The 23906-nt window shown below is 38.6% G+C and overlaps 1 protein-coding gene across 1 annotated transcript in view; it reads right to left on the bottom strand.

Annotated features, from left to right (window-relative positions):
- Positions 1-23906, bottom strand: part of LOC137239546 (chaoptin) — a 707303-nt gene that overhangs the window by 169365 nt on the left and 514032 nt on the right. Inside the window, exon 5 of the mRNA XM_067764973.1 lies at positions 2692-3161. Coding sequence (XP_067621074.1) covers positions 2692-3161 — 470 coding nt within the window. The remainder of the gene's footprint in view (positions 1-2691; positions 3162-23906) is intronic.

Genomic DNA, 23906 nt, shown 5'->3' with positions numbered 1-23906 from the left:
TTCATTACAAATTATATATTGATTCCTAACTATTTTTTTATTAGATCCGCGATTATTCCTTTACATCTGTTTTGTATACTTCCACCGGATTTTAATTAAGGGCATCACACATTTTTATAAATTTTTAAAAATTTTAAACATATTCAAGTCGTAAGAAATCAATATGGAAGACTACGAGTATGTCTTTCATACTGAAGCACAAGACATACAAAAAATTAAGGAGAATAACGAAAGCCTTCATCCAATCGCAAGCGGAGAGACAAATTGAATAACTACTGGCTTTGCTTACTTAGATCTCAACAAAAACAACTCTATCTTTCGACGTCTCTGTTACTTTCCGGTTATTTAAGTTTCAGTTTGATAAGACGTTAGGAGTGAGAACTAAAATATTGAAGATAAAGTAGCTGCAATGTTCATGGTATTGAAAGGGCCTGCAGCTGCATCCATACAGACAATTCCCGATCGAGAACAGAATATTTATAAAGCATTGATGACCGCTGTAGAGAGACGGAAGCAAGCAAAAGAAGCAGTTACCTAAAAGCTAATGAGACCTTACAAAAGTTTGTGTCAGATGTCGGAACTTATCTAGCAAATGCGGACGCACCCGTTAAATACACCGAGAAGGCAAAAATTCAGAGCTTCATAATTGGAATACGAGACGTCGAAACGAAACGAGCTACATACGCAAATCAAAAAACCTAAAGCCTACATTTGTTGAAATGGTATCACTCAGGGAACAGCCTCACTTTTGCTAGCATACATGACCCATCGTATGGAAGTAAAAAGCTAGATTGAAATAACGCAATATTACAGGCACTTATGGCATCGCAACCAAAAATACGGAAGTTATGAAATGTATTAAGCGCGGCCACATGCACGTATTTGCAGCACTGCCCCTGGAAGTTCCAACAATGTGGATGGTCTTAAACGCAAAACTGAAGGAAATGAGATAGAGCGAGCCAGATGCAACAAGTGAGAACTTGCTGCAGCTTTTGAATGATCTGTTATATCTGTATCATAATTCAGAAGAAAACCGAGTAGTCGAGCGATATATGGATAATACGGAAGCATCTTGTTCCATAATCAGACCTGACCTGATCTGATCAACAGGACAGTGAACCCATTACACTAAGCGACATTGCGTACGGTCACTGGCGAGTACAACCAAGTCTAGGGAGAAGTGAAATGTGAAGTCGTCGAATGTCGTGGTTCTAAACAATTCCATAGTGGCAGAGATTGTTGATAATGTCATGTTGGGAATTTTTATTTAATCATGGAATAAAGATTGACATGCAAAGCAGGATTATGCAAAATGTAAACAAAGATGTCTTACTCAACTTCGGCCATAATTAGGAGTTTAGCAGTAAACGAGTTTTGGCGGAGGAAAGTCGATAAAGACCCCAAAAGTCGAAGGTAGTAGACTGGGCAAAAATTCATGGAAGGAATGGGACAAACAAATCGAAACGGAATGTGCGTGTAAAAGACTGACATTGACAAACCAAACTAGACGCATCCCAAAGAAGGAAAAAACTTCCCAAAAAGGATGGCTACAAGCCAGGGCAGACAACTGTTGTGTATTTCATTGGCCAACAACAGAGTGTGAGACAACGCGGTGGAAAGAAATATACGTGAAAGAAATATACGGTGACGAAAATTTGGAAGATTTCCTGGAGGAGATTTGGTATTGTTATATAACACTCACCGGCAGAAAGTCTATCGGTAAAACTTCAGAGTAACTGGGAAGGCCCATCCAAGGTTGTCAAATGGATCAGTGATGTCGTCTAACGACTACCAAAAATTGGAAAATCACGAAATAGAATGAAAGGCGAGCAGCGTTTGTTTCCGGAAGTTCCGGAAGGGGAACACAAGAGTGGAGGGGCGTGTCGCGCATATACGCAATACCGACATATCAAAAAACAACAAATATTTACGCACACATGTACGTAGCTGCTAAGAGCATAGAAGACATTACACACACATATACACAGCGACAAAGAGCGCAGACGACATTACTCACACATATGCATAGAAGACAATAGCGAATATGAGATGCAGAGACATGAAAGAAATAAATTGTAGAGAAGGCTGTTCGCGAAAAGTCTAGATCCCGGCAGAAATAGCCAAAAGAGGCACCTGAGATTATATCAGCAGCGCAGTCTGGGAAAGGGTGAGTCAGTTGATTTGTAAAGGTTGTAAGTGAAGTAACCGAATAACCTAAATTTTGAAGTTGTACTACCATAGTAGTGCTGTAAATAAAGAACATTTAACATACTGAAGATTTGCCTTTATTTATTCGACAGTTCAAAGATACGAATGGCAACCGAAGACAGATAATGATCAAGAATAATCTTATAACATTTTTTTTTTTTGAGTCGGTCAAAACATTTTCCTGTAGATTATTTTAATTTAAATTTAATGAAAATTTTAAAAAGTTTTTTGTACTGAATTTTATCGAAATTTATTGATTTAAATTTTCACGCCAAGTTTTCCTGGTCCAAAATCTTAAAATCTCCAAAATCCCCGGAAGTTGCTATTTTTAGAGATTTCTTTTTAGTTTCTATTCACGTTTGTGTCGATTTTTGAAAAACCAAATAAGTTATTTACAAAATTCAGAAGTTTGTTATCGACCAGGGTAAAGTTATTACAATTAAATAAAATTTGTATATAAATAATTTGCTCTCGTTTACTCACCTGGAAATTTATATAAAGCCACTTCATTGCAATTTATTTCGATCAACGTTGACGTTTCGTTGGGCAAACCCGCACACTGGCACATACTATTTAAGGGACACGCATATAAAATATCTTGTTGTTGTCCATTTAATAGTGCCGAAAAGCTACCACCTGCCATCATAGTTCCACTATTCCCACTTGGCGGCGGCACAGCTGGCGGGGGACCACGCGCCACTGCAACATTCGATGAGGACGCACCACTACCACCCATTGACGCTGAGGCGCTACGTGGTGAGCGGCGTAAATGTGTATGTGTGGCAATAAATTTTAGTGCATTTAAGTTGTGGGCAGGTGGGTTATTATCGTGCGTGCCAGTTCCAAGTACACCCGGACCGCCACCATCAAATTTCCAACATTCCGCCGTATGACGTAACCAATATAGCAGGGATATGGAGATAATGAGCAGTTGTGGACGTTGATGTGCCATCCTGTGGGGGGAAAAAGGGGAATTATTTTATTATCCAAATGTTAATAAGAGCAATTTGCGCTTATATAATATTTTGAATTTAAAAGGGTTTAAATTACAGAAAAGCAAGAATTTTTTTAGCTACAAAAAGTATTGGACGGACAATGTTTGTAAAGGCGTGCTTCAACCCCAACCTCAAATACGAAAAGAAAACTGTCGATTGAGCGTTTTTTGATGTTGGGGCTCGTGTCCACCGATTTTGCAACCTCATACAATACACATCTATCAGCCTCTCAAAGTTTTTGAGCAGCAAATATGTTAAGAAAATATATATATATATATATATCTTTTGTAGAAAAAGGACACGATCAGTTCTCAAAAAATTAGGTACATGATTGAGTCTGATGCACACGTCGAATATTTTTGTAAGCCCTTCCAACATCGCTCCTTTCGAGATGTATGGCAATAACCGGCGGTTTAAACTAAGAGCAAGTCTTCACCGCCCATTCGATGTTGGTCTCAGTCACAAGCTCGGCACTACCCGCTCCGTGATCGAAGTGTAAATTCTGTCTGCTGGCTATTCTGTATCATCTCCCGATGAGAAGTGTGTATCGAAAAGCATCTCAAGGGGGTCTTTGCTCCTGCGTGACCAAGCGTCGTTGTCTTTTTTTTTTTTAAACTTGAGCTATATTTCCCCTTGCTAGGACTTTCCTCAATCGCGCTGTTTCGCTGAAGCACTCGATGTTCGCGCAAAAATTTTTTTATGAGACTCTCCGCCCTGTTCATTTCGCTTTCGGGGAATCTTGCCCCCTTAAACATAATTTACCCGTCCTCTAAGAGGACCCAGCCCCTCGCCACGCAATTACGAGTTTGCCATTTTAATTGATACTGCTTTAAAATTAGCATTTTTCTTGTTAGCAATATTTATGGCCTTTTTTTCCATATAAAGAGTATACGAGCGACACTAAAATATGAATAAAATTTTCCAGGTACCAAGCGCTGCTCTTCAACTTGCATCAAAAAATTTTACGCATAATATACCAAAAAAAAAAAAAAAGTAAGATGGGTACGTACAGAAGAAAGAGTACACGAGTCAGTAGGCCTGATTAACATTAAACAAATTTGATATGATATAAAAAATAAACGTGCTTAAGTAATATTATGAAAGTAAAAGCGAGGTCAAAAGTATTATAGCGAAAGTTATTTCATGTAAGTTTAGCAGCAGCAAATGGTTACGCGCCTTGAAGTATGCTAAAGTTTAATTAAGAAAATTAATAACCATCTATTAAAGAGCGACAAATGGCGAAGGCGCGTAATGTCACTTTGATGACTGCTCTAATGTAATAGAATTGCCTACGCTTTATGCATACATAATTTATTGCGCCACTCAACATAACCATCATTAAGCTCCTACAGAGCTATACAATCGTCTTATTGTAAATAATATTAACTAAATTGCTGCGGCCACCGTGGTGTGATGGTAGCGTTCTCCGCCTACCACACCGTATGCCCTGGGTGCACACCCCGGGCAAAGCAACATCAAAATTTTAGAAATAAGGTTTTTCAATTAGAAGAAAAATTTTGTAAGCGGGGTCGCCCTTCGGAAGTGTTTGGCAAGCACGCTCCGAGTGTATTTCTGCCACGAAAAGCTCTCAGTGAAAACTCATCTGCCTTGCAGATGCCGTTCGGAGTCGGCATAAAACATGTAGGTCTCGTCCGGCCAATTTGTAGGGAAAATCAAAAGGAGTACGACGCAAGTTGGAAGAGAAGCTCGGCTTTAGATCTCTTCAGAGGTTATCGCGCCTTATATTTTCTTTATTGCATTTTCTATGAGTAACTAAAAAGCAGACATGTAAAGTACTGAGTACATACTTGTACTAGTACCAAATAAGTACAAGTTCTCAAGTACTTAAAATTTAAGTACAAAGTATAAGTACTACAGTACTTGTACTTCGAATCCGAAAGTACAAGTAGATATACTTACAAAATACTTGCAAGTACACGAAAGTACCTTTTCTGATAAAATATGTCAGTTTTATTCATAAATGAAAAATCAAAATATGAGTAAAATTCATATTAGAAAGCAACAAGAAGTACAACGACATATTAAATAAGTATAAATTGTACAACAGTAACAACATTAAAGTAGTTTTGTGTTTGCCTTCATTAGTACTAGTTTTTCAAACGAAAAATCCGTCATTCTAGGACTATAAACAATGCCTGCTAAGGTAAACAAACGCTCTACTTGGTCGGAGGAAGCTAAGGGCGTATTCATTTTCAGTGATCGGTCCTTCATAAGAGGATAACTCTGAAGCATATTGGAATCTGTTGGTATATCATTAAAATACCTGTAAAACTCTTCTTCAACCATTTTGTCAAAGTTAGGTGATCGTAAGGGTGATGGTTGATCCGCTTCAAACCCGTTCAATACTTATCAAAGTACTTCGAAAGTACTTATAAGTACTTTACTTGTGCTTCAACAATTCAAGTACAAGTACGTCAATACTTATACTTGTACTCATTTTTCGAAGTACTGAGGTACTGATACTTGTACTTGTACTGGAACTTTTTCTTTACCGGTCTGCTAAAAAGCATTAAGTTGATAAAAAATACTTAAGTAGTTTTGCTGAAAATTTGAAGGGAATTAAATAGTGCTATACTCAGCACTATGGTGATACTTTGCAACATCAAAATATGCACCGATGATTTGAAAAGACCTTTTTAGAGCCATTCACGCCAAACGGGACTTCAGACAAGAATACGCTCCCGTCTATTTGGTAAGCAGCGTAAACGAAGAAAGCAATATCAGCCTACGAGTCCAGCGGAAAATCAATCTTCATTTGTAAGAGCATCTTTAGGCTAAGTAGTCAATTGAATACGATAGAAAACTGTGAAGCGTACGAGCTTTACCAAGATTTAAAAATCGCAATGGTGGTGGTGGCTATGGTGGCCAGTTCATTTTTAAGGAATGTATGGAAAATTTATGGCTCAGATAGTACTGATGTCGACACCCATATATAGGAGAGAGACCTTCACTGAGTTGCAAAGAAAAGGTGACAGAAAACTGCAGTGTTGCGGCTGCTTGCAGACCTTTGCGGTATAAGAATCCAGTACGTTCTGCAACTATCACCTTCCGATACTAGCCCTTGAGTCTTTGCGTCTGCAGATTTCAGTCGCCTCTTATCATTGGTATGCCAACGCATGGACGCCTGAAGTAACTTGATAATCTTTGGTCATAAACTTTCCAAGGCGGTTAAATGAATAGTTATGGGAATGGAAATAAAATCTATGGCTCATATATTACTCATATCGATATCAATATTTAGCAGCAGAGTGTGTATGAAGTCCTCATTCAGCTGGGAAAAGAAAGGTGTAGGAAGACTTCATATTTCTGCTGACGCTCCTTTTGTTGTTTGTGTTGTTACCACAAAAACAAACACCGGAGGCTGGAAGTGTTGCGCATATGGGTATTCTTTTTCTGAATATGATTCTGGTACTACCACCGGCAGGTACTAGCTCCATTGCCCCGGCTACAATTTTCTTCATTACTCGAACCTTTGGTTCTGCGAATTTTAGTTGCCTAGATATTCATACCGTGGGAATATTCTTAGCCCCTTATTGGTGTTAGTTATATTAAAGCAGCAATGGCTTGATACGCACGTCAAAATTTCCAGGGCAATTAAGAGTCAAATAAAGTAATGAAATTATATATTTAAAATACGGTATACATTAGAGCAACTGTTATACTTTTTGATTTTCAAATTTTACACTTATAGTAGTAGAGCCAAGCGAAATAAGAAATTTTATATTATGTGTTATAAATGGTTACGTTTTTAAATGGTTATACCAATTATTAACCGTTATATTGTCCCAAAGTTAATCAAAACTAACTACATACTAAGTATTCTTAAGTGTTATACAGAGCAACTGTTGAACATTTTATTGATTTTTAAATTTAGCACTTATAAAAGTAGATTGAAACGAAATGAGAAGTTGCATATAATGATTTAAAAACAGTTATATTTTTAAACTGTTATACAAATTGTCAACCGTTATATAGCAAAGTTTCTTCGTATTTTATTATTCAATTAAAAATAACTACATACTAAATATTCCAAAGTGTTTTACACTTTTAATAGAAGATTCAAGCGAAATGAGTTGCATATTATTGATTATAAACTGTTATACCAATGGCCAATTGTAATATCGCTAAATTTCTTCGTTTTTTATTTTTGCTTCGAATGTATATTAAATAAACGGATGCATAAGTGTTGTTATACTGTAAAACTGTTATACCAAGAAAAATGTTAACTTTTTAACTTTGCGGCGAAACTAACAATATTAAATTAAATAAGTACACATTAGGTGCTATAAAATGCTGTACTGATCAGCTGTTATACTTCATATTTTAAACTTTTTTTCATTTTGTTCTGGATAATAAGTGTTATATGTACTTTAAAGATCTATACAGGGCAATTGTTCTATTTTACAGTGATATTTTACGCACGTAATAATAGATTTGCGTGAAATGTAACTAGATTTGTGATAGAGTTATTAACGGCTATACTTTTTAACTGTTATACGAATTATGAATTGTTATGCTGTAAAAGTTCATCGTATTTTAGTCTTGCCTAGTAGAAGTGGCAAGAAGTGCTGAATAAACCGTATATACATGAATATGGTGTTATATTTTGAAACTATTTTATCAACGAGTTTTTAAACAGTTTCTTATTTTTTAATTCTTATACTCCTAAACTGTAACTGTAAAAAGTAAATTCAACCTTTTTTCTAATTATTATATCAATTTATGTAAAACATTCGAACAAACTCTCAAAGTGCGTGTAGTTATAACGCAATTGGGAAATATGGCGTGGAATTTTTAATGTAAGTGGGAAATGAAGAAGTTTGTGGCGTATTTACATATTTATGTAAAAATACCAACCGATAAACAAAATCATCCCCTTTCAATATGCATAAATTACCATACCCCTAATACTTAGCTAATTTTCTTTTTTATTGTACTCTTCGCCTTTGACAGCTGTCAAAACATGCCACATGAATTAAAGTATATTAGCATAATTTTAGCTTTATGAGCATTAAGGGAATTTCTAAAGGACACCTCTTTTACAGAAATTCCACACAAGCATACATTTTCACTTTTGTTTGTTTTTTTTCAACCTACGTTCTCCGTTTTTTATAACTTACATGAACATGATGTTTGTAACGTTGGTCCGATGTTTGTAACGTTGAGAAATATAGAAGATAGACTCACCATTAAGTATAGAATTGATCAGGGCGACGAACTGAGTTGATATAGCCATGTCCGTCTGTCCTTCCGTCCGTCCGTCCGTCTGTCTGTTTGAACGAAAACTAGTCCCTCAAATTTTGAGATATCTGAATGAAATTTGGCACAAGGATGTATTTTTGTATTATATTAAACATTTGTCGGATCCGGTAGGATCGGACCACTATAACATATATCTACCATACAACCGATCATTCAGATAACACGATTTTGGTCATTCCTGCCGCAATTTAGAAAGTATTTACGTGAAACTCGGTGATACATATTCTAATATATCATAGAAGATATCCTGAAAAAATCACATTGATCGGAGCTATATATAGTTATATCCCATACAACAGATCGTTCAGATAGAAAGATTTTTGGTCATTTCCCCCTTAGTTTCCAATATAAAAACGTGAAACTTGGTGATATATATTATAATATATCATAGAAGAATTCCTGTAAAAATAATTTCGATATATATAATATATATCCCATAAAACCGATCGTTCAGATAAGGAGGTTTTTTGCCATTTTTTATTTTATATTTATCTTAAAAATCGTTGGGTATGAACATCTGTTCACTATATATTTCTTATCTTATACATCCGATTATTTGGAGATTACGAACGGGATAAGATTATTGTACAGCCCCAATCATGAAAGGTATGAATTCTTCGGCACAGCCGAAGACAGTCCCGTCCTTACTTGTTTTTATATAATTTTCATACAAATTTATATGCAACTACCGCATTTATTGTTCACAGATGGACGCAAGTGCTGCCGCTGAACAACCAACAAGACCTTGACACTGTTTTTTTTTTATAATTTTTTTCTTTTTTTTTTTAAGGTGTAACCTCGAGTGCTTTGCTACCCACTTATGTGGCTGGTCATTTACAAATATAAAATTTAATAAAAAAGCAGGAGCTTAATTGTTTTTTGTATTGCATGAATGCGCTTGAACGAGAGAGAGAGATTAAAAAAAAAAGGTTGAAATGAAAAGTGACAGAACAAATAGTCAGTGGGACCAGTGAAATTTTGCAGTTCTTTTGCGGCTTTATTCATCTGAACTTCTTTTTGCTTCCACATAACCTTCAACTGCGCACCCACTTGACATGCCACCTGGCAATTACTAAAAACACTCATAAAGCGTAAAATAGCATAATTTGTAGGCAAAAAAGTACATTGCAGTAAATTTCGCATGGGTATTTCTTGTGTAAGTGTAAGCTCATAGGCGTGTTTACGTTTAGCAAGAGGCAAAGTTGTTGAGTGGAGGGTGTTCGATTTTTTTTGTAATATTCACACTAAAATTAAGTTATATTGTAAAGACACTCCTCGAGGATTTTGGGGAGTATTATCGATGTTGATGGTTCTTTGCCGGATATAAACCTGGTACGCTCCAGTAACAAGCACCACTGAGATACTAGCCCTATCATCTCGCAAACGATTAATATGACCACATTAAATCTTCCATACACAGAAAGGGTAAAAATCCAGGGCTTTATAAATGGCACACAGGACGTGGAAATGAAGCGGCGGCATACGCAAACCCAAAAACCTACATTCACAGAAAAGGTTTCACATGCTCTGATTCAGGAAACAGCATCGCTTCTGTGTAAGCCAGCGTTCAAAGCACGCAGTGTGGAGGTAGAAAGGCCAGACTGGGTGAACACAATATTGGAGGCGCTGAAAGGATCGCAAAAGCGGAGTGAAAGAGTTATCAAATGCTTCAAATGCGGGAAGCCCGGTCACATTGCACGTCATTGCAATCTTGATACTAGAGGTTTCAACAGCATGGGTGGTCTTAATAACAAAGCTGGAGGTGATGAAAAAGAGCGAGTAAAATGTAGAGATCAAGAGCTAGCTCCACCTATTGAATGTCCTGTGATATATGTGTCGCAAATTGGAAGGAAATCAAGCAGTCTTACCGTCAGAGGGAATGTGGATAGCAAAGAACGTGTACTGACTGTAGATACGGGGGCATCTCATTCCTTTGATTCGATCTGATTTGGTCAACAGGAGAGTAAAGCCATTACCTGGAGCAAGGTTGCGTACGGTCACTGGCGAGTATAACCAAGTCCGGGGAGAAGTGATCTGTGAAGTCGTAATTGGGAAGGTCATGGTTCTATACAAATTCGTTGTGGCGGAGATTGTTGATGAAGTCATATTGGGAGTGGACTTCTTAGCTGACCATGACATCAAGATCGATATGCAGAGAAGGGTTATGCGTTATAAGAACCAGGATGTGCCACTTAACTTCAGTTTGGAGAAAGGGTTCAGCAGTAAGCGAATGCTGGTGGAGAAGACTCGACAAAGACCACAAAAGTCAAAGGTAAAGGTTGATGGAATGAATGGGCCAAATAAAGCGAAATCAAAAGTACCTGCGAGAGAAAAACTAGCATTAACAAAAGCAAATGGACGCACAAAAACGAAGGAAAGAATTTCTCAGAAGGAATGCGAGGGCGCACTACTGTTGTGAAACGTGGGAACGATACTGATTATGCGTAGGCAATCCGCCAATCGCAAGCTCTGCGAAGTAGTTCATTGTCCAAAGAACAGAGTGTGAGGGAACGGCCCAGGGTAATGAGTAGTAGGATGAAACACAGGTACGGCAAGAACTATAATTCGGAAGGTTTCTTGGAGGGAAATTTGGTGCTGCTATACAAACCTCACCGGCGGAAAGGTGTTCCATCCAAATTTTGGTGCAGCTGGGAAGGCCCGTGCAGAGTTTTGAAGAGGATCAGTGATGTCATCTACCGCATACAAAGAATTGGGAGAGGCTAGCAGCGGTTAGATCGAGAGATTTGTAGAAGAAGATTTGCCCTAAATTCGTTACAATACTTTCAAATTTGTAACAGGATGCTCCTCGCGTAGGTGAGGTTACGCTTATCAATACCTTGAATCCCTACGTTTGGTTCCATTATTTCAGCGACCATGAAATAATTGGGTCCTTTATACCAGGTTTGCCATATCAGTGCTCCAACATAAAGTACATGGACCAGCTCCAACTTTGCTTTTAAGTGATCCATTAAATAATTTTTTGGGATTTTTCGAACAATTTTCATACGTAGACGTTCAATGGAGTACTCTGAAGGGGTACAAAGAGCTGAGGTAGGTGATTCTGGCCTAAGACATCGCAATGTAGATTTGTTGTGGAGTACTCGTATACTCCTTAAATAATACTCAAATCGTCCTCAAGGAGTATTCATAGCAAAATTTTCACCTAAAAAAATTTACATATGTATGTAGTGTTTTGGAGGCCGCCGTGGTGTGATGGTAGCGTGCTCCGCCCACCACACCGAAGACCCTGGGTTCACGCCTCGGACAAGGTTAGGTTAGGTTAGGTAGTAGTGGCTGCCCCATGGGCACACATAGGCCAGTATCAGTTGGCCAGTTGTGGTACTCAGAAAGCCACTATTAGCCCTCCTCTTCGAACCATTGAGGACTTGATAAAAGCTACCAAGTCCCTTATATCATGCTCCAAGACCTGGCGGAGATTGCTTAGGAAGGGAGCTCCCAGACAGCGTTGTCTGGGGCCACTTAACGCCGGGCAGTTGCAGATGAGATGTTTCCTCTACCTCGTCTTCTTTACAACTTCTGCAGCAAAATTTTTTTAAAGTCAAATTTTAACAAAAAATTTAATATCTTTACAGTATAAAAGTAAATTATTGCAATATTCGACTCCAGTAATGATATGGTGAAACAAAATACAAAGATAAAAGAAAATTTCAAAATGGGCGTAACCCCTCCCTTTTTCATTTAATTCGTCTAGAATACTTTTAATGCCATAAGTCGAACAAAGATTTACCAATCCTTGTGAAATTTGGTAGGGACATAGATCCTACGACGAAAACTGTTTTCTGTGAAAATGGGCGAAATCGGTTGAAGCCACGCCCAGTTAATAATTATTAATTAATTAATTAATTCTGTACCAAATATGAAAAAAAGAGATGAAACATGGTAATTGGATTGGTTTATTGACGCAAAATATAACTTTAGAAAAAACTTTGTAAAATGGGTGTGACACCTACCATATTAAGTAGAAAAAAATGAAAAAGTTCTGCAGGGCGAAATCAAAAGCCCTTGGAATCTTAGCAGGAATACTGTTCGTGGTATGACATATATAAATAAATTAGCGGTACCCGACAGAAGATGCTCTGGGACACCCTGGTCCACATTTTAGTCGATATCTCGAAAACGCCTTCACATATGCAACTAAGGGCTACTCCCTTTTAAAACCCTCATTAATACTTTTAGTTTGATACCCATATCGTACAAACACATTCTAGAGTCACCCCTGGCCCACCCTTATTGCGATATCTCGAAAAGGCGTCCACCTATAGAACTAAGGCCCACTACGTTTTAAATAATCATTAACACCTTTCATTTTATACACATGTCATACAAACACATTCCAGGGTTACCCTAGGTTCATTTTGCTAAATGGTGATTTTCCCTTATTTTGTCTCCAAAGCTCTCGGCTGAGTATGTTACACCCGAACTTAGCCTTCCTTACTTTTTTTTTGATTTTTTTTTTTTTAACTCATACATAGTTTTCTTTTTTTTTGTATCCTAATTCTTATTTATGTTTTATTTATAATTTATAATTTTTATTGTTACCAAGTCTTTGAGAGGCAGTGGCTTCTTAAGCGCCGAGATCTAAAACCGCTCAGCTACAGAGAAACTCATCAGCTGAGAAATATAGATTCACAAATACAATAGATAAAAAGTATAAATATAATTTTTTAATTATTAAGAAAACATAGCACCGTTTTTTTTATGGCAAAGAGCGAGTCCGAAACATCAATTATTCTCGAGTGAGAGTTATAATCTTCACACAAACATAGAAAAAGTTCGTTTGGTTGGAAATTGCTTCTGCATTGTTTGAGAATTATAGGTTTATAATGCCTTGAAACTCGGCATGGAACATTCAAGTTTACTTGGTTCAAAAGAAATGGGCTTGAAATCGATCCATTTAAAAGTCTAGCCATAAATATTACACCTAGCATTTCTCTACGACGTGCAAGGGTAGGAAAAAACTGTTTTTGAATTGACGTGCAAGGGTAGGAAAAAACTGTTTTTGAGTTGATTCTAGTCTATCCACATGAACTTGATAACGCGGATTCCAAATTATCGATCCATATTCTAATATCGGCAAATTGGAAGAGAAGCTCGGCCTAAAATCTCTTCGGCGGCTATTGCGTCTTACATTATTATTTTTTATTTAAACTTCCGGCGAATCTATATTGCATCAGCGGGAAACCCAATTTTACAAATTACTATTAATTTGAAAATCTATATCATTTAGTTGTAAGTCATGAGTAATGATGCTTTTTCTGCGCTTTCCACTCTTTCTTCCTCTTTCTTGCTGTGCATTTCGCTCCCCCTTTCCTATAGCTCTGAATATGCCTCACTCCCCATACATAGTCCCCTAGTTTAGATATACCTAATCCTCTACCCTTATTCTCTACCATCTTCCTCCCTGTCGGCGCATATATCTCTTGTTATCATTATTCATGTCCATTACCTCTCTGTAAATCTTTCTTTTCTTTTCGTCTCCGTAGCTCTGCCTCTATTATACTTCTTTTACCTCTCCTTCTTCTTTTAGCGTGCCGCTTTATCAGTCCCTCAGCCTCAGTCCCGTCCCTTTAAGTTCTTCCCCATCCTCTTGCTCCATTCCACTCAATCGAACGATGAATAAACAAGTTCATCCATAATCCACTTTTCAAACAAAACATATCAAAATTATCGACCTATGGAAAAACCTAAATGCATACATAATAAAAAAATTATAAATGTAAGGCGCGATAATCTGCGAAGAGATCTAAGGCCGAGCTTCTCTTCCAATTTGCGTCGTGCTCCTATTGATTTTCCCTACAAATCGGCCGGACGGGACCTACATGTTTTATGCCGACTGCGAACGGCATCTGCAAGGCAGATGAGTTTTCACTGAGAGCTTTTCATGGCAGAAATACACCCGGAGCGCTTGCCAAACACTGCCGAGGGGCGACCCCGCTTTGAAAAATTTTCTTCTAATTGAAAAACCTTATTTCTAAAATTTTGATGTTGCCTTGCCCGGGGTTTGAACCCAGGGCATACGGTCTGATAGGCGGAGCACGCTACCATCACACCACGGTGGCCGCCACACATATAACTTGATCCCTTATCACATTTCCAGAAAATAAAAGTTATCTAAAAGAATTCAAGGGAACAAGGCACCTTGAAACTACCAGGGAACATTTTATTTTGTATACGGCCTAACGCAGTGGCAAAATAAGAAGAAGAAAAAGCTTGAAAGAAATTTTCATAAGTGATCATAAATACTTGTTGTAATGGGTAGAAAAATTCCGCACAAAATGGTTAGAATACCAGCATTTGCTGATGTTACGTAACAGCCGGAAGCGAAAACAGATTTCCCGTGCAATATGTGAAACCAAATGGCGGCTGAAGGTAAATAAGCGCATATGTGGCACGAAATGTGTGATTTGTGTGTTGCCGTAAAACAGTCAAAGGCTTGAAAAAGCAAAGAAAAATAAAATCGCCAGAAAACATCGCAATCATCTTAAATCAAACACAGAATAACATAAAGCCCAAAATGCCATTCAATTTGCGAATTCGCTAAGGGCTTACCGAGAATCAGTGGTATATACATATATGTGTGTGTTTATTTGAATTGTGCGTGCGAAACTGCTTCAACACGTCTGCTGCAGTTGTGTTTGTGCTCAAGCTTGTTAGCTTACAAAAGCTGGATCTACGTGTAAATTTCATTCTGCGTTTCGCAATTTCGCATTTTGCCCTGACAAGCAAAGAGAACAACAAAATGAGCGTGGATGTAGCCGCAAAATAAGAAGTCGAACTATGTAACTGAATGATTGACAGATTGACAAGCAGCAGATAAGCAACAAACCTTACACAAAGGAGTTTTATCTCGTTTGCTATGCATTGTTAACTTAGAAAGCATTTTAAAAAATTTTTGCTATCCCTTTTTTATTGTAGTAGTAGACGTAAATTGTATTGAAAATAGAAATATTTAAGCTGCCTCGACCTCATAAGCATTGAAAATGTGTGAAAGGTTGTGAATAAATAAATATTTTTCAAAGTATTTACATATGTTGGATGATGCGCTTCAATGATTAAAATAAACAAGATTTGATGAAATTTATATTACACGCCTGAGCGTAATGTAAGCAACGCCTATAAGTATGTCACATTTTAGGTCATAAGGCAACGAGTACCGCAAAGTTGAGCTTCTAGGCAGAGTTCGGAAATTTACTTTCTTCAAAAACTATTTGATAAATGTTTTTCCAATATTTTTATATGTTTTTGATAAACACTGTCAGATGTAATTAAAACAAATATATAAATTAATTATTATTACATACTTTTAGGCGTGGACTAAATTTTATGCGTTTGCCTGGCATTTTTCCTGTCGATCTAGTCATCGTGTTGGTATATCAGAGTATAGGTCACACCGAGCTTTATTAAATTTGTACAAGAGTATAAGAGTACGGCGGCCGCCGTGGTATAGCATAACGTGCCCCGTCTACCACACCGAAAATCATGGGTTCAAGCCCTGCGCAAAGCAAGGTCGAAAATTTAGAATTTAGAATTTAAAATTTAGAATTTTCAATTAGAAAAAGGTTTTCTAAGCGTCGTCTTCCCTCGGTAGATATTTGGCAAACTCTCCGCTTTTCAGTGAAGATTCATCTGGTTTGCAGTTGCCGTTAGGACTCGGCATAAAACATGTAGGTCCCCTCCCGCCAATTTGTAGGTAAAACTAAAAGGAGCATGACGCAAATTGGAAGAGAAGCTCGGCCTTAAATTTATGCGGAGGTTATGGCACCTTGCACTTGTTTTATTAAGTGTGAGAAAGGCTTTGTTGGCTTTGCGCAGGGAAACTTCTTAATCTGCCATATACGGTCATTTTGGTATGTTTACTTTCTAGATGTTGGTAGTGCCGAAGACATGCGAAAATATTGTTACCATGAATAAGTTCTCTCCGGTGGGGATGGCTGTTTAAGCTACCACATTTCAACACAGAAAAGACAGAGAGACGAAGCACGCAGTAAAAGGAAGGTCGAATTAAATGGGTTAAATGTTAGATACATCCACATTAGATTGGACGCTGCTATAAAGGAAGGTGGAGTGAGTTGCTGAACTCCCTGGAACTCGAAGCGGCGGCAGAACAAAAAGGCAGAGATGTTCCAAACATATGCATGAGTCGCATGTGCTCGTAAAGTTCGATGTGTAGACTAGGGTTTTTATCAACGATGGCATATCGGCTTTTTACCGGCGGTCTACAAATGTTTCATCGATTTCGTATTGAAATGTTATCAGTATCTGTTGTAGAACAAACAGATAAAGCGTCTATAACAAATCACGTCTATAACTGGTGCGTAAAACTCCGATAAGAAATCTACAACTCTTTCGATTAAAAATCAAAATTTTCGATAATTGATAATTCTTTAGTAATAAATCGATAACTTTTCGTTAGCATATCGGTATCTTTTTGATAACAAATCGATGACTTTTTGGGTAAACACACTTGAGAAGAACAATCGGTGTAAATTGCTGATGTCTGAACAGCGAAAGCAGCTGTTGGAGGATCATTTGCACTTCTTATCTTTCTTATTAGGACCTGTACAGCTAGATGTATTAAAGAAGTTAAAGTATGGAGCACGCGAAGCTTTAACGTTGTGAGTGGTGCTAATCCGGATGACGAAAGTTAGGCGGCAGTCTTATAGAGAGCAAAGGTACGATACCGAGCGGCGATGGTTGTAGTGACGGCAACAGCTGAATGGCGGTATGACTGCGGATGGTAACAGTAAAGTATCGGGGCGATATATAGCGGTTAGGGGCAACGCCAACAAAACCAGAAGGACGGGAGCGTAGGAAATATCCCAGGCTATGGCAGTATACCTTTGGCGGGTGAGGCTGCTTTGGATGTGTTCTTCAGTGGTAAACGCTTCCGCCGGCGTTATTTACTTAACTCAATGAAGATAATCGCCAATAACGAGACAAAGTAAATTCGAGGACGAAGTTATAGCAGCTAATCACTGTAAGTTGACTCATACTTACACATCGAGGCACAATTTTCAGCACACCTACGTAGTAGCTTGCAAGCATTTAAGGTAACAAAGCGCGAGCTATGGTGTGCCAAATTTTGTTCATTGGGACGATTTAAGTGTGGTGGAAGTTGAGCTATGATCAAATATGTTTTTGGTTTGGCTCAATGTTCCTCCTATGAGTTTCCCAAAGAAAGTATTCGCTCGGGTGACAGAAAACTAGGCATGTACATCTATGTAGCACTCGTTTAGCTATGCTTATTGTTGAATTTTTTATATTTCTTTTCAGTATTGAACTACTCCTCGCTACTCAACTGGCCTGATTTATTAATTCTGCATTATGTTTCGTATACAGTTTTGTTGTATATCATTAAAACCCAAACACTTCACAGCTCGTCTTCCCTATTCACTTCACTTTCACTTCTTTGAATCCTAAGTGCAGAACATTTTCATTTCGGCTACTTCTACTTCCTACATTCAGCCTGTAATTTTCTGCTCATATACTACAATTTTATGCAGTTTCCACTTGGGAAATTTCGCTGTATTCCCAAGGCTAAAATACAAAGAATATTAGGAGGCTCAAAATACATTTAGTCAGAAAAGAAAACAAAATAAAAACGCTTTGAAAATAGCAAGCAAGTATCTTAGGGAATCACAAATGGTTTTTTTCAAAGAAGCACACCAAACAGCAATCAGTTTACGATTTCATTTCATTTTCTCAAATTTATCGCTCCTTATCTATGCATGCAGTGACCGCAGTGTCAACCAACAAAGAGTTTCATATTTTGTAGGCAAATGGATGGAATTCCCAAGAACTAAATCATTCATCTGCTTTTGTGCTTAGTTATGCCGTTTATTGCGTTTGTCGTTTGTTTCTTTTCTTCTATTTTACAAATTAAATATTCATTTCACTTTCAACGTTTTTGTTTGTTTTTTAAAATCCCAGCTGCGCTCAACAACAAACTCAAACAAAATACGAGCTAAAAGTGGTTTGAGAGTGCTGTAAGCGAAATGCTGCTACTGGTGACATTCTATGTCAGCGTGTCAACTTGGTCTAACAATATGAAAGGGTCGTTGTTTTATTTTAGGCATTTGGTAATGATTTTCTTTCTTTTTTTTTTTTTTTGTGAGAAAAATTTCCGGCAAGTGAAGTTTGGCGTGAGAAAGTTCAGCGTATGGTTTAAAAGGGGTCAATTTAAAGCAGTGGTGCACCAAGCCAGCACCAGCAGAGATTCGAATACAAATGCAAAAGTTTGTGTAGTGGTATTAGTTTTTAAGGAAAATTGTGAAAAAGTTTGAGCATGGACTGCCGCATGAAGTGTAGGTTACAGCCCCGACTCATAAGCAATTTTTCATATAGATGAGTTTAACACAAGCTTATGCATTATGAGTAGATTGCATGTATTTTTATGGAGAATGCTAGAATGAGCGACACTAGCGCCATCTGATATTGAAAAGTAGCCAACTCCCCAATTTTGTTCCAAGCAAACCATAACAAGAAGAATTTGACATTTGCTTTGGCTAAGGGTGTTGGCACACTTTGCAAGTGAAATTATTTTTCCCACTGGTTGGTAAATTTTCTAACATTTTTCGCAATTAAAAACTGCAATGTAACAATCGAGTACGACGCAAAATATGTTAGCAGGTATTTCTTTGTATAGGGAGAATGTTTATAACAGTGCATCGCGAAATTTTGTATGTGAATGGGCAAGGCGTAATAAATTTCAATTGCCACGTCTGAAGTTCCTTCATATTTACAAACGCAACATCTTGGTTGATTGTGGCGATGTTATTGGAATGCATAAGCTTGTGTTAAACGCATCTATATGAAAAATGTCATTGTGTCACGTCCTTTAGCGCGGATTAAATTTCTGAAGCTCTACGCAGCTCTTGAGAGCACCTCTGCTTTAGTCATGTCCACCATATTCTCGCTTTTGTTGACAATGTCATGGGTCAACTTTTTTTGTTATATTTTGAACAAATTTTGTAAGCAAAGAAGTGCGCGCTCTTTAGGTTTTAGGTATCAGATGTGCGGCCTTGAGTGTAAAACAAAAAGTCAAATTGACATACATTTTTCCAATTTCTTCTTAAACTAGTCTAATAAAGTTTGTTAGTGAAAAATTGGAAAAGTGTTTACATTTTTATAAAAATGCAACATGGGAATTTTAGTAAAATGCAGGGTGGAAGAAAAATTCAAAATAAAAATAAAGAAATAATAATAATTAAATTTATTCAAAATTTATGTTGCCCTATTTTGCTCCTTCGCTAAAGCGGGCACCGTATCTTATTTGCTGGCATATGTGCTTTTCCGCGTATCTTGGTGACCAAATCTATGGTCTGAAGCCCATTGGTATATATATGAATTCCGTGAAGAAATTGTGATTAGTCTAGGATGAATCCGCGATGAGTCGCAAAGAAATATACGACTATATCCTATCGTACAGAGCGATAGTGTGTAGGGGTAGCATAACCGGCAACCAGTGCAGGGGTAACAAGAGCACTTAGATCGTGTTCGAAAGACGAGCTAAATGACATACTTAACCAGCTGCCGCTATACACAACGGTGTTCTTAAAAGGTAACCAGATAAAGATTAGACAACAGCTTATATTCCGCCTACATTGAACTTTGACAGGAACCTTCAGGTGAGCATACCCTCGAGAACGGATTGGTCAGCCTACATAGTATGTAAGAGGGGTGTTACCTCACTATTCACTGAGTCTACGCCAAACAGCTAGAAGTCGCACACTCAATGCGGGTTCCAAAATCAGCTGGTATGTTTAAAGCAGAGCTACTAAAAATAGAAAAGGCCGTTTGCTTCCTGTTGGAATTAAGTAAGTAAATCGCAAAAGAGAATTTGCCCTTCACACAGATCTTGAGTGATAGACATGGTCAATTCGCTTGTAGTGTAGGTAGATAACAAACTAATAAATTTACAAATAAATTTTTATACGAATTTTTTTGCAGCTATTTTAAATTTATATTTTCAAGCAAAACCGTATTGCATCTATACAATGTAAGCCTTCAAAAAACAAGGTCTGCTTTAAGGCGCAAAAAAACAAATTTTCTTTAATAATGTTCGGCTAATCTGTTTCGATTTTCAAACTCCACTGGACGCATTGCTTTTCTACATACATATGTACATGCACAAAAAAAAAAAATTGAAAAAGTTAGTTTTGGATACATTTTAAAATCCCTCTGTGACGTGTATGCTCCTAAAGTTAGGCAACAAACTTTTGATTAGGTTTCTGCAGTCGTTTATAAGCAAACTACGTGCACATAGCCTGCAGCGTTTAAATCAAGTTAAGGTATAAAGTTTTTTGAAGTTAGCTTAGATTTATTTAATTTTTTAAACATGTAGAAAAAAATAAAAACACGCACACAGTGGCACATATGTATATATGCGTACATCTTTTTAGAGTTCTTTTATGAAAGAATTTATGCTAACAGCCTTGACTTTCCTCAAACGCTAAACAATTTTTAAGCAGCACCAACAGCTTGCGCTACCTTGGCACAAGAAAAACAGAACCCTTTTTTATTCCTGTTGTTGTTGTTGTAGCAATGTTTCGCCCCACCTAATAGCTGCGACCGATCACAAATTGTCATGAATACCTCTAACGGGAGTCCAAGGAAACTTGCTGTTTCGACAGGGGTGGACCATAATGAAAGGGGTTTTAGAGGTGCTGGTTCCACATTACAATTAAAGAGATGGTTGTTGTCATGTGGGGACACATTTCAAGCGGGCATACATTTGGTATGTCGATGTTGATTCTGGATATGTAAGAGTTTAACCTGTTACAGTATCCAGAACGAAGTTGAGCCAGAGTGACTCGCGTTTCCCTGGGGAGTATGCGTTCCTCTTCCGCAAGTTTTGGGTACTGTTCCCTGAGTACTGGATTCACCGGGCAATTCCCGTCATAAAGGTCCGACGCCTGTTTGTGGAGTTCACCAAGGACTTGCTTGTATTTTTGTGCTTCATATGGCTGAGTTCTCAGTTGCCGTATTTCTTCAAAATGCTTACGGAGATGACTCCTTAAATCCCTAGGCGGTGCTGGCTCATCAATCAGATATCTTTTGGGATGCCCAGGTTTCTGGGTATTCAACAGGAACTGTTTGGTTAGCATCTCATTTCTCTCCCTGATGGGGAGTATTCTCCCCTCATTATATAGATGATGTTCTGGGGACATAAGAAGACAGCCCGTGGCGGTTCTGAGCGCAGTATTTTGGCAGGCCTGTAGCTTCTTCCAGTGGGTAGTTTTTAGGCTTGGCGACCATATAGGGGAAGCGTAGCACGCAAACGGCTGGCGAATTGCTTTGTATGTGGTAATGAGCGTTTCTTTGTATTTTTCCCAAGTACTGCTAGCAAGGGATTTGAGGATTTTGTTACAGCTCTGGATTTTCGGAACAATTGCAGCTGCGTGCTCACTAAAATGTAGATCCTGATCAAACGTCACACCCAAGATTTTGGGGTGCAGAACAGTCGATAGCGTAGTGCCATCGACGTGGATATTCGAAATGGTCGACATTTGGGACGTCCAAGTTGTAAATAAGGTCGCGGATGATTTAGTCGATGATGATGCCAGGTTTCGCGAGGCGAAAAAACTGAGAGATCAGGGAGGTAGCCGTTTATTCTGTTGCAAAGTTCATCTATCTGTGGGCCCGGGCCTGTGGCCATTATTGTGCAGTCATCGGCGTAAGAAACGATAGTAACTCCTCCCGGTGGCGAAGGTAGTTTTGATATGTAAAAATTAAACAAAAGTGGGGATAGGACACCACCCTGTGGCACCCCTTGTTTAATTCTTCTTGGCTTTGATGTTTCGTTTCTGAATTGCACCGATGCCTGCCGACCACCCAGATAATTTGCGGTCCACCTTTTAAGACATGGGGGAAGGGTAGACCCTTCCAAGTCTTGCAGTAACGTGCCATGATTGACTGTATCAAAAGCTTTTGATAGGTCTAGCGTTACGAGTACTGTTCTATGGTGGGGCTTCTGATTTAAGCCACCATTTATCTGGGCGCCAATGGCATTTAGCGTGGTGGTGGTGCTATGGAGTTTTGTAAAGCTATGCTGGTGGCAGGCTAGCTGCAAATTTGCTTTGAAGTAGGGGAGCAGAATGACCTCAAGCGTCTTGGCTACTGGCGATAGGAGAGATATCGGGCGATATGACTCTCCTATGTTAGCTGGTTTCCCAGGCCTTAGTAGTGGGACCACCTTGGCTATTTTCCATTTTTGGGTATGACAAAGGTGGAAAAAGACAAGTTGAAGACATGTGCTAAATATTTGAAACCCTCTTTCCCTAGGCTTTTAAGCATCGGCATGGCTATGCCGTCTGGGCCCACTGATTTGGATGGTTTAGCATGACCGATGGCATCCTCAACCTCTTTGGCGGTGATGGTAATTGGTGACGCGCTGAATTTATGTTTATGTGCGTGTCTGTTGGCCCTGCGTCTATCTTTGTCGACCGTAGAATGCATTATATATTGCCGGCAGAAAGCGCTCGCACATTTTTTCGCATCCGATAGCACTTTATCGCCAAAGACGATGAAAATTTTTTTATTGTGCCTAGACGGATTCGATAGGGACTTTACGGTGGACCAAAGTTTACCTACACCGGCAGAGAGGCTACAACCGCTTAGGTGCTCCTCCCATTTCGCCTGTTTGTGTTCATCCACAAGCAATCTGATGCGTTGGTTTATATCCTTTATTTGGGGGTCGCCGGGATCGAGCTGTCTTATAAGGTCACGTTTTCTTGCTAAACTTGCGGCCTCCACAGGGAAGTGGGCCGAATTTCGGGAATTCTACCGGCGGGAACGAAATGAGCCGAGACGGATTCAATGACATTGAGAAAAGCGCGCTCCCCTTGGCGAGCATCAGTCGGGATAGGGAAGGCAGCAAAGCGGTTGTCTGTATAGGATTTGTATTCGCCCCACTTTCCTTTTTTAAAGTTAATGAAAGTGCGTTTTTCTGTGACGAACGCTCGAGCGAAAGAAGTATAGGCAGTTGATCGGATGCCAATGTTACCATCGGCTACCAGTTGACGCAGTTTACGAGTTCTGCGCTCACGATTGAAATATCCGGCGAACTGTGACAGCTTCCTACCATACGTGTGGGGACGTCTCCGTTTATTGTGCAGAACGTCGTTTCTTCTATTTGATCCGCTAAGATCGAACCCCTACTGTCCACCAGCAAGTTTGAATGCCACAGATCGTGATGGGCATTGAAATCGCCTAAGATAATGAGATTGTTTCCAGTGAGTACGCCGCTGATATTAGGGCGGTATCCACTGGGGCAACAGGTGACAGGAGGGATGTAGATGTTAATGATTTCTAGGTTTGCATCGCCTGACCGGACAGATAAGCCTTGACGTTCTAAGACACTGTCCCTGCGGTCGATGTCGGGATCAAATATATGATTTT

Source organism: Eurosta solidaginis, chromosome 2, assembly GCF_040869045.1.
Source record: "Eurosta solidaginis isolate ZX-2024a chromosome 2, ASM4086904v1, whole genome shotgun sequence".
NCBI classification, from domain to species: domain Eukaryota; kingdom Metazoa; phylum Arthropoda; class Insecta; order Diptera; family Tephritidae; genus Eurosta; species Eurosta solidaginis.
Note: the sequence above shows the minus strand (reverse complement) of the source record. Positions and strands in the feature narration are given on the sequence as shown.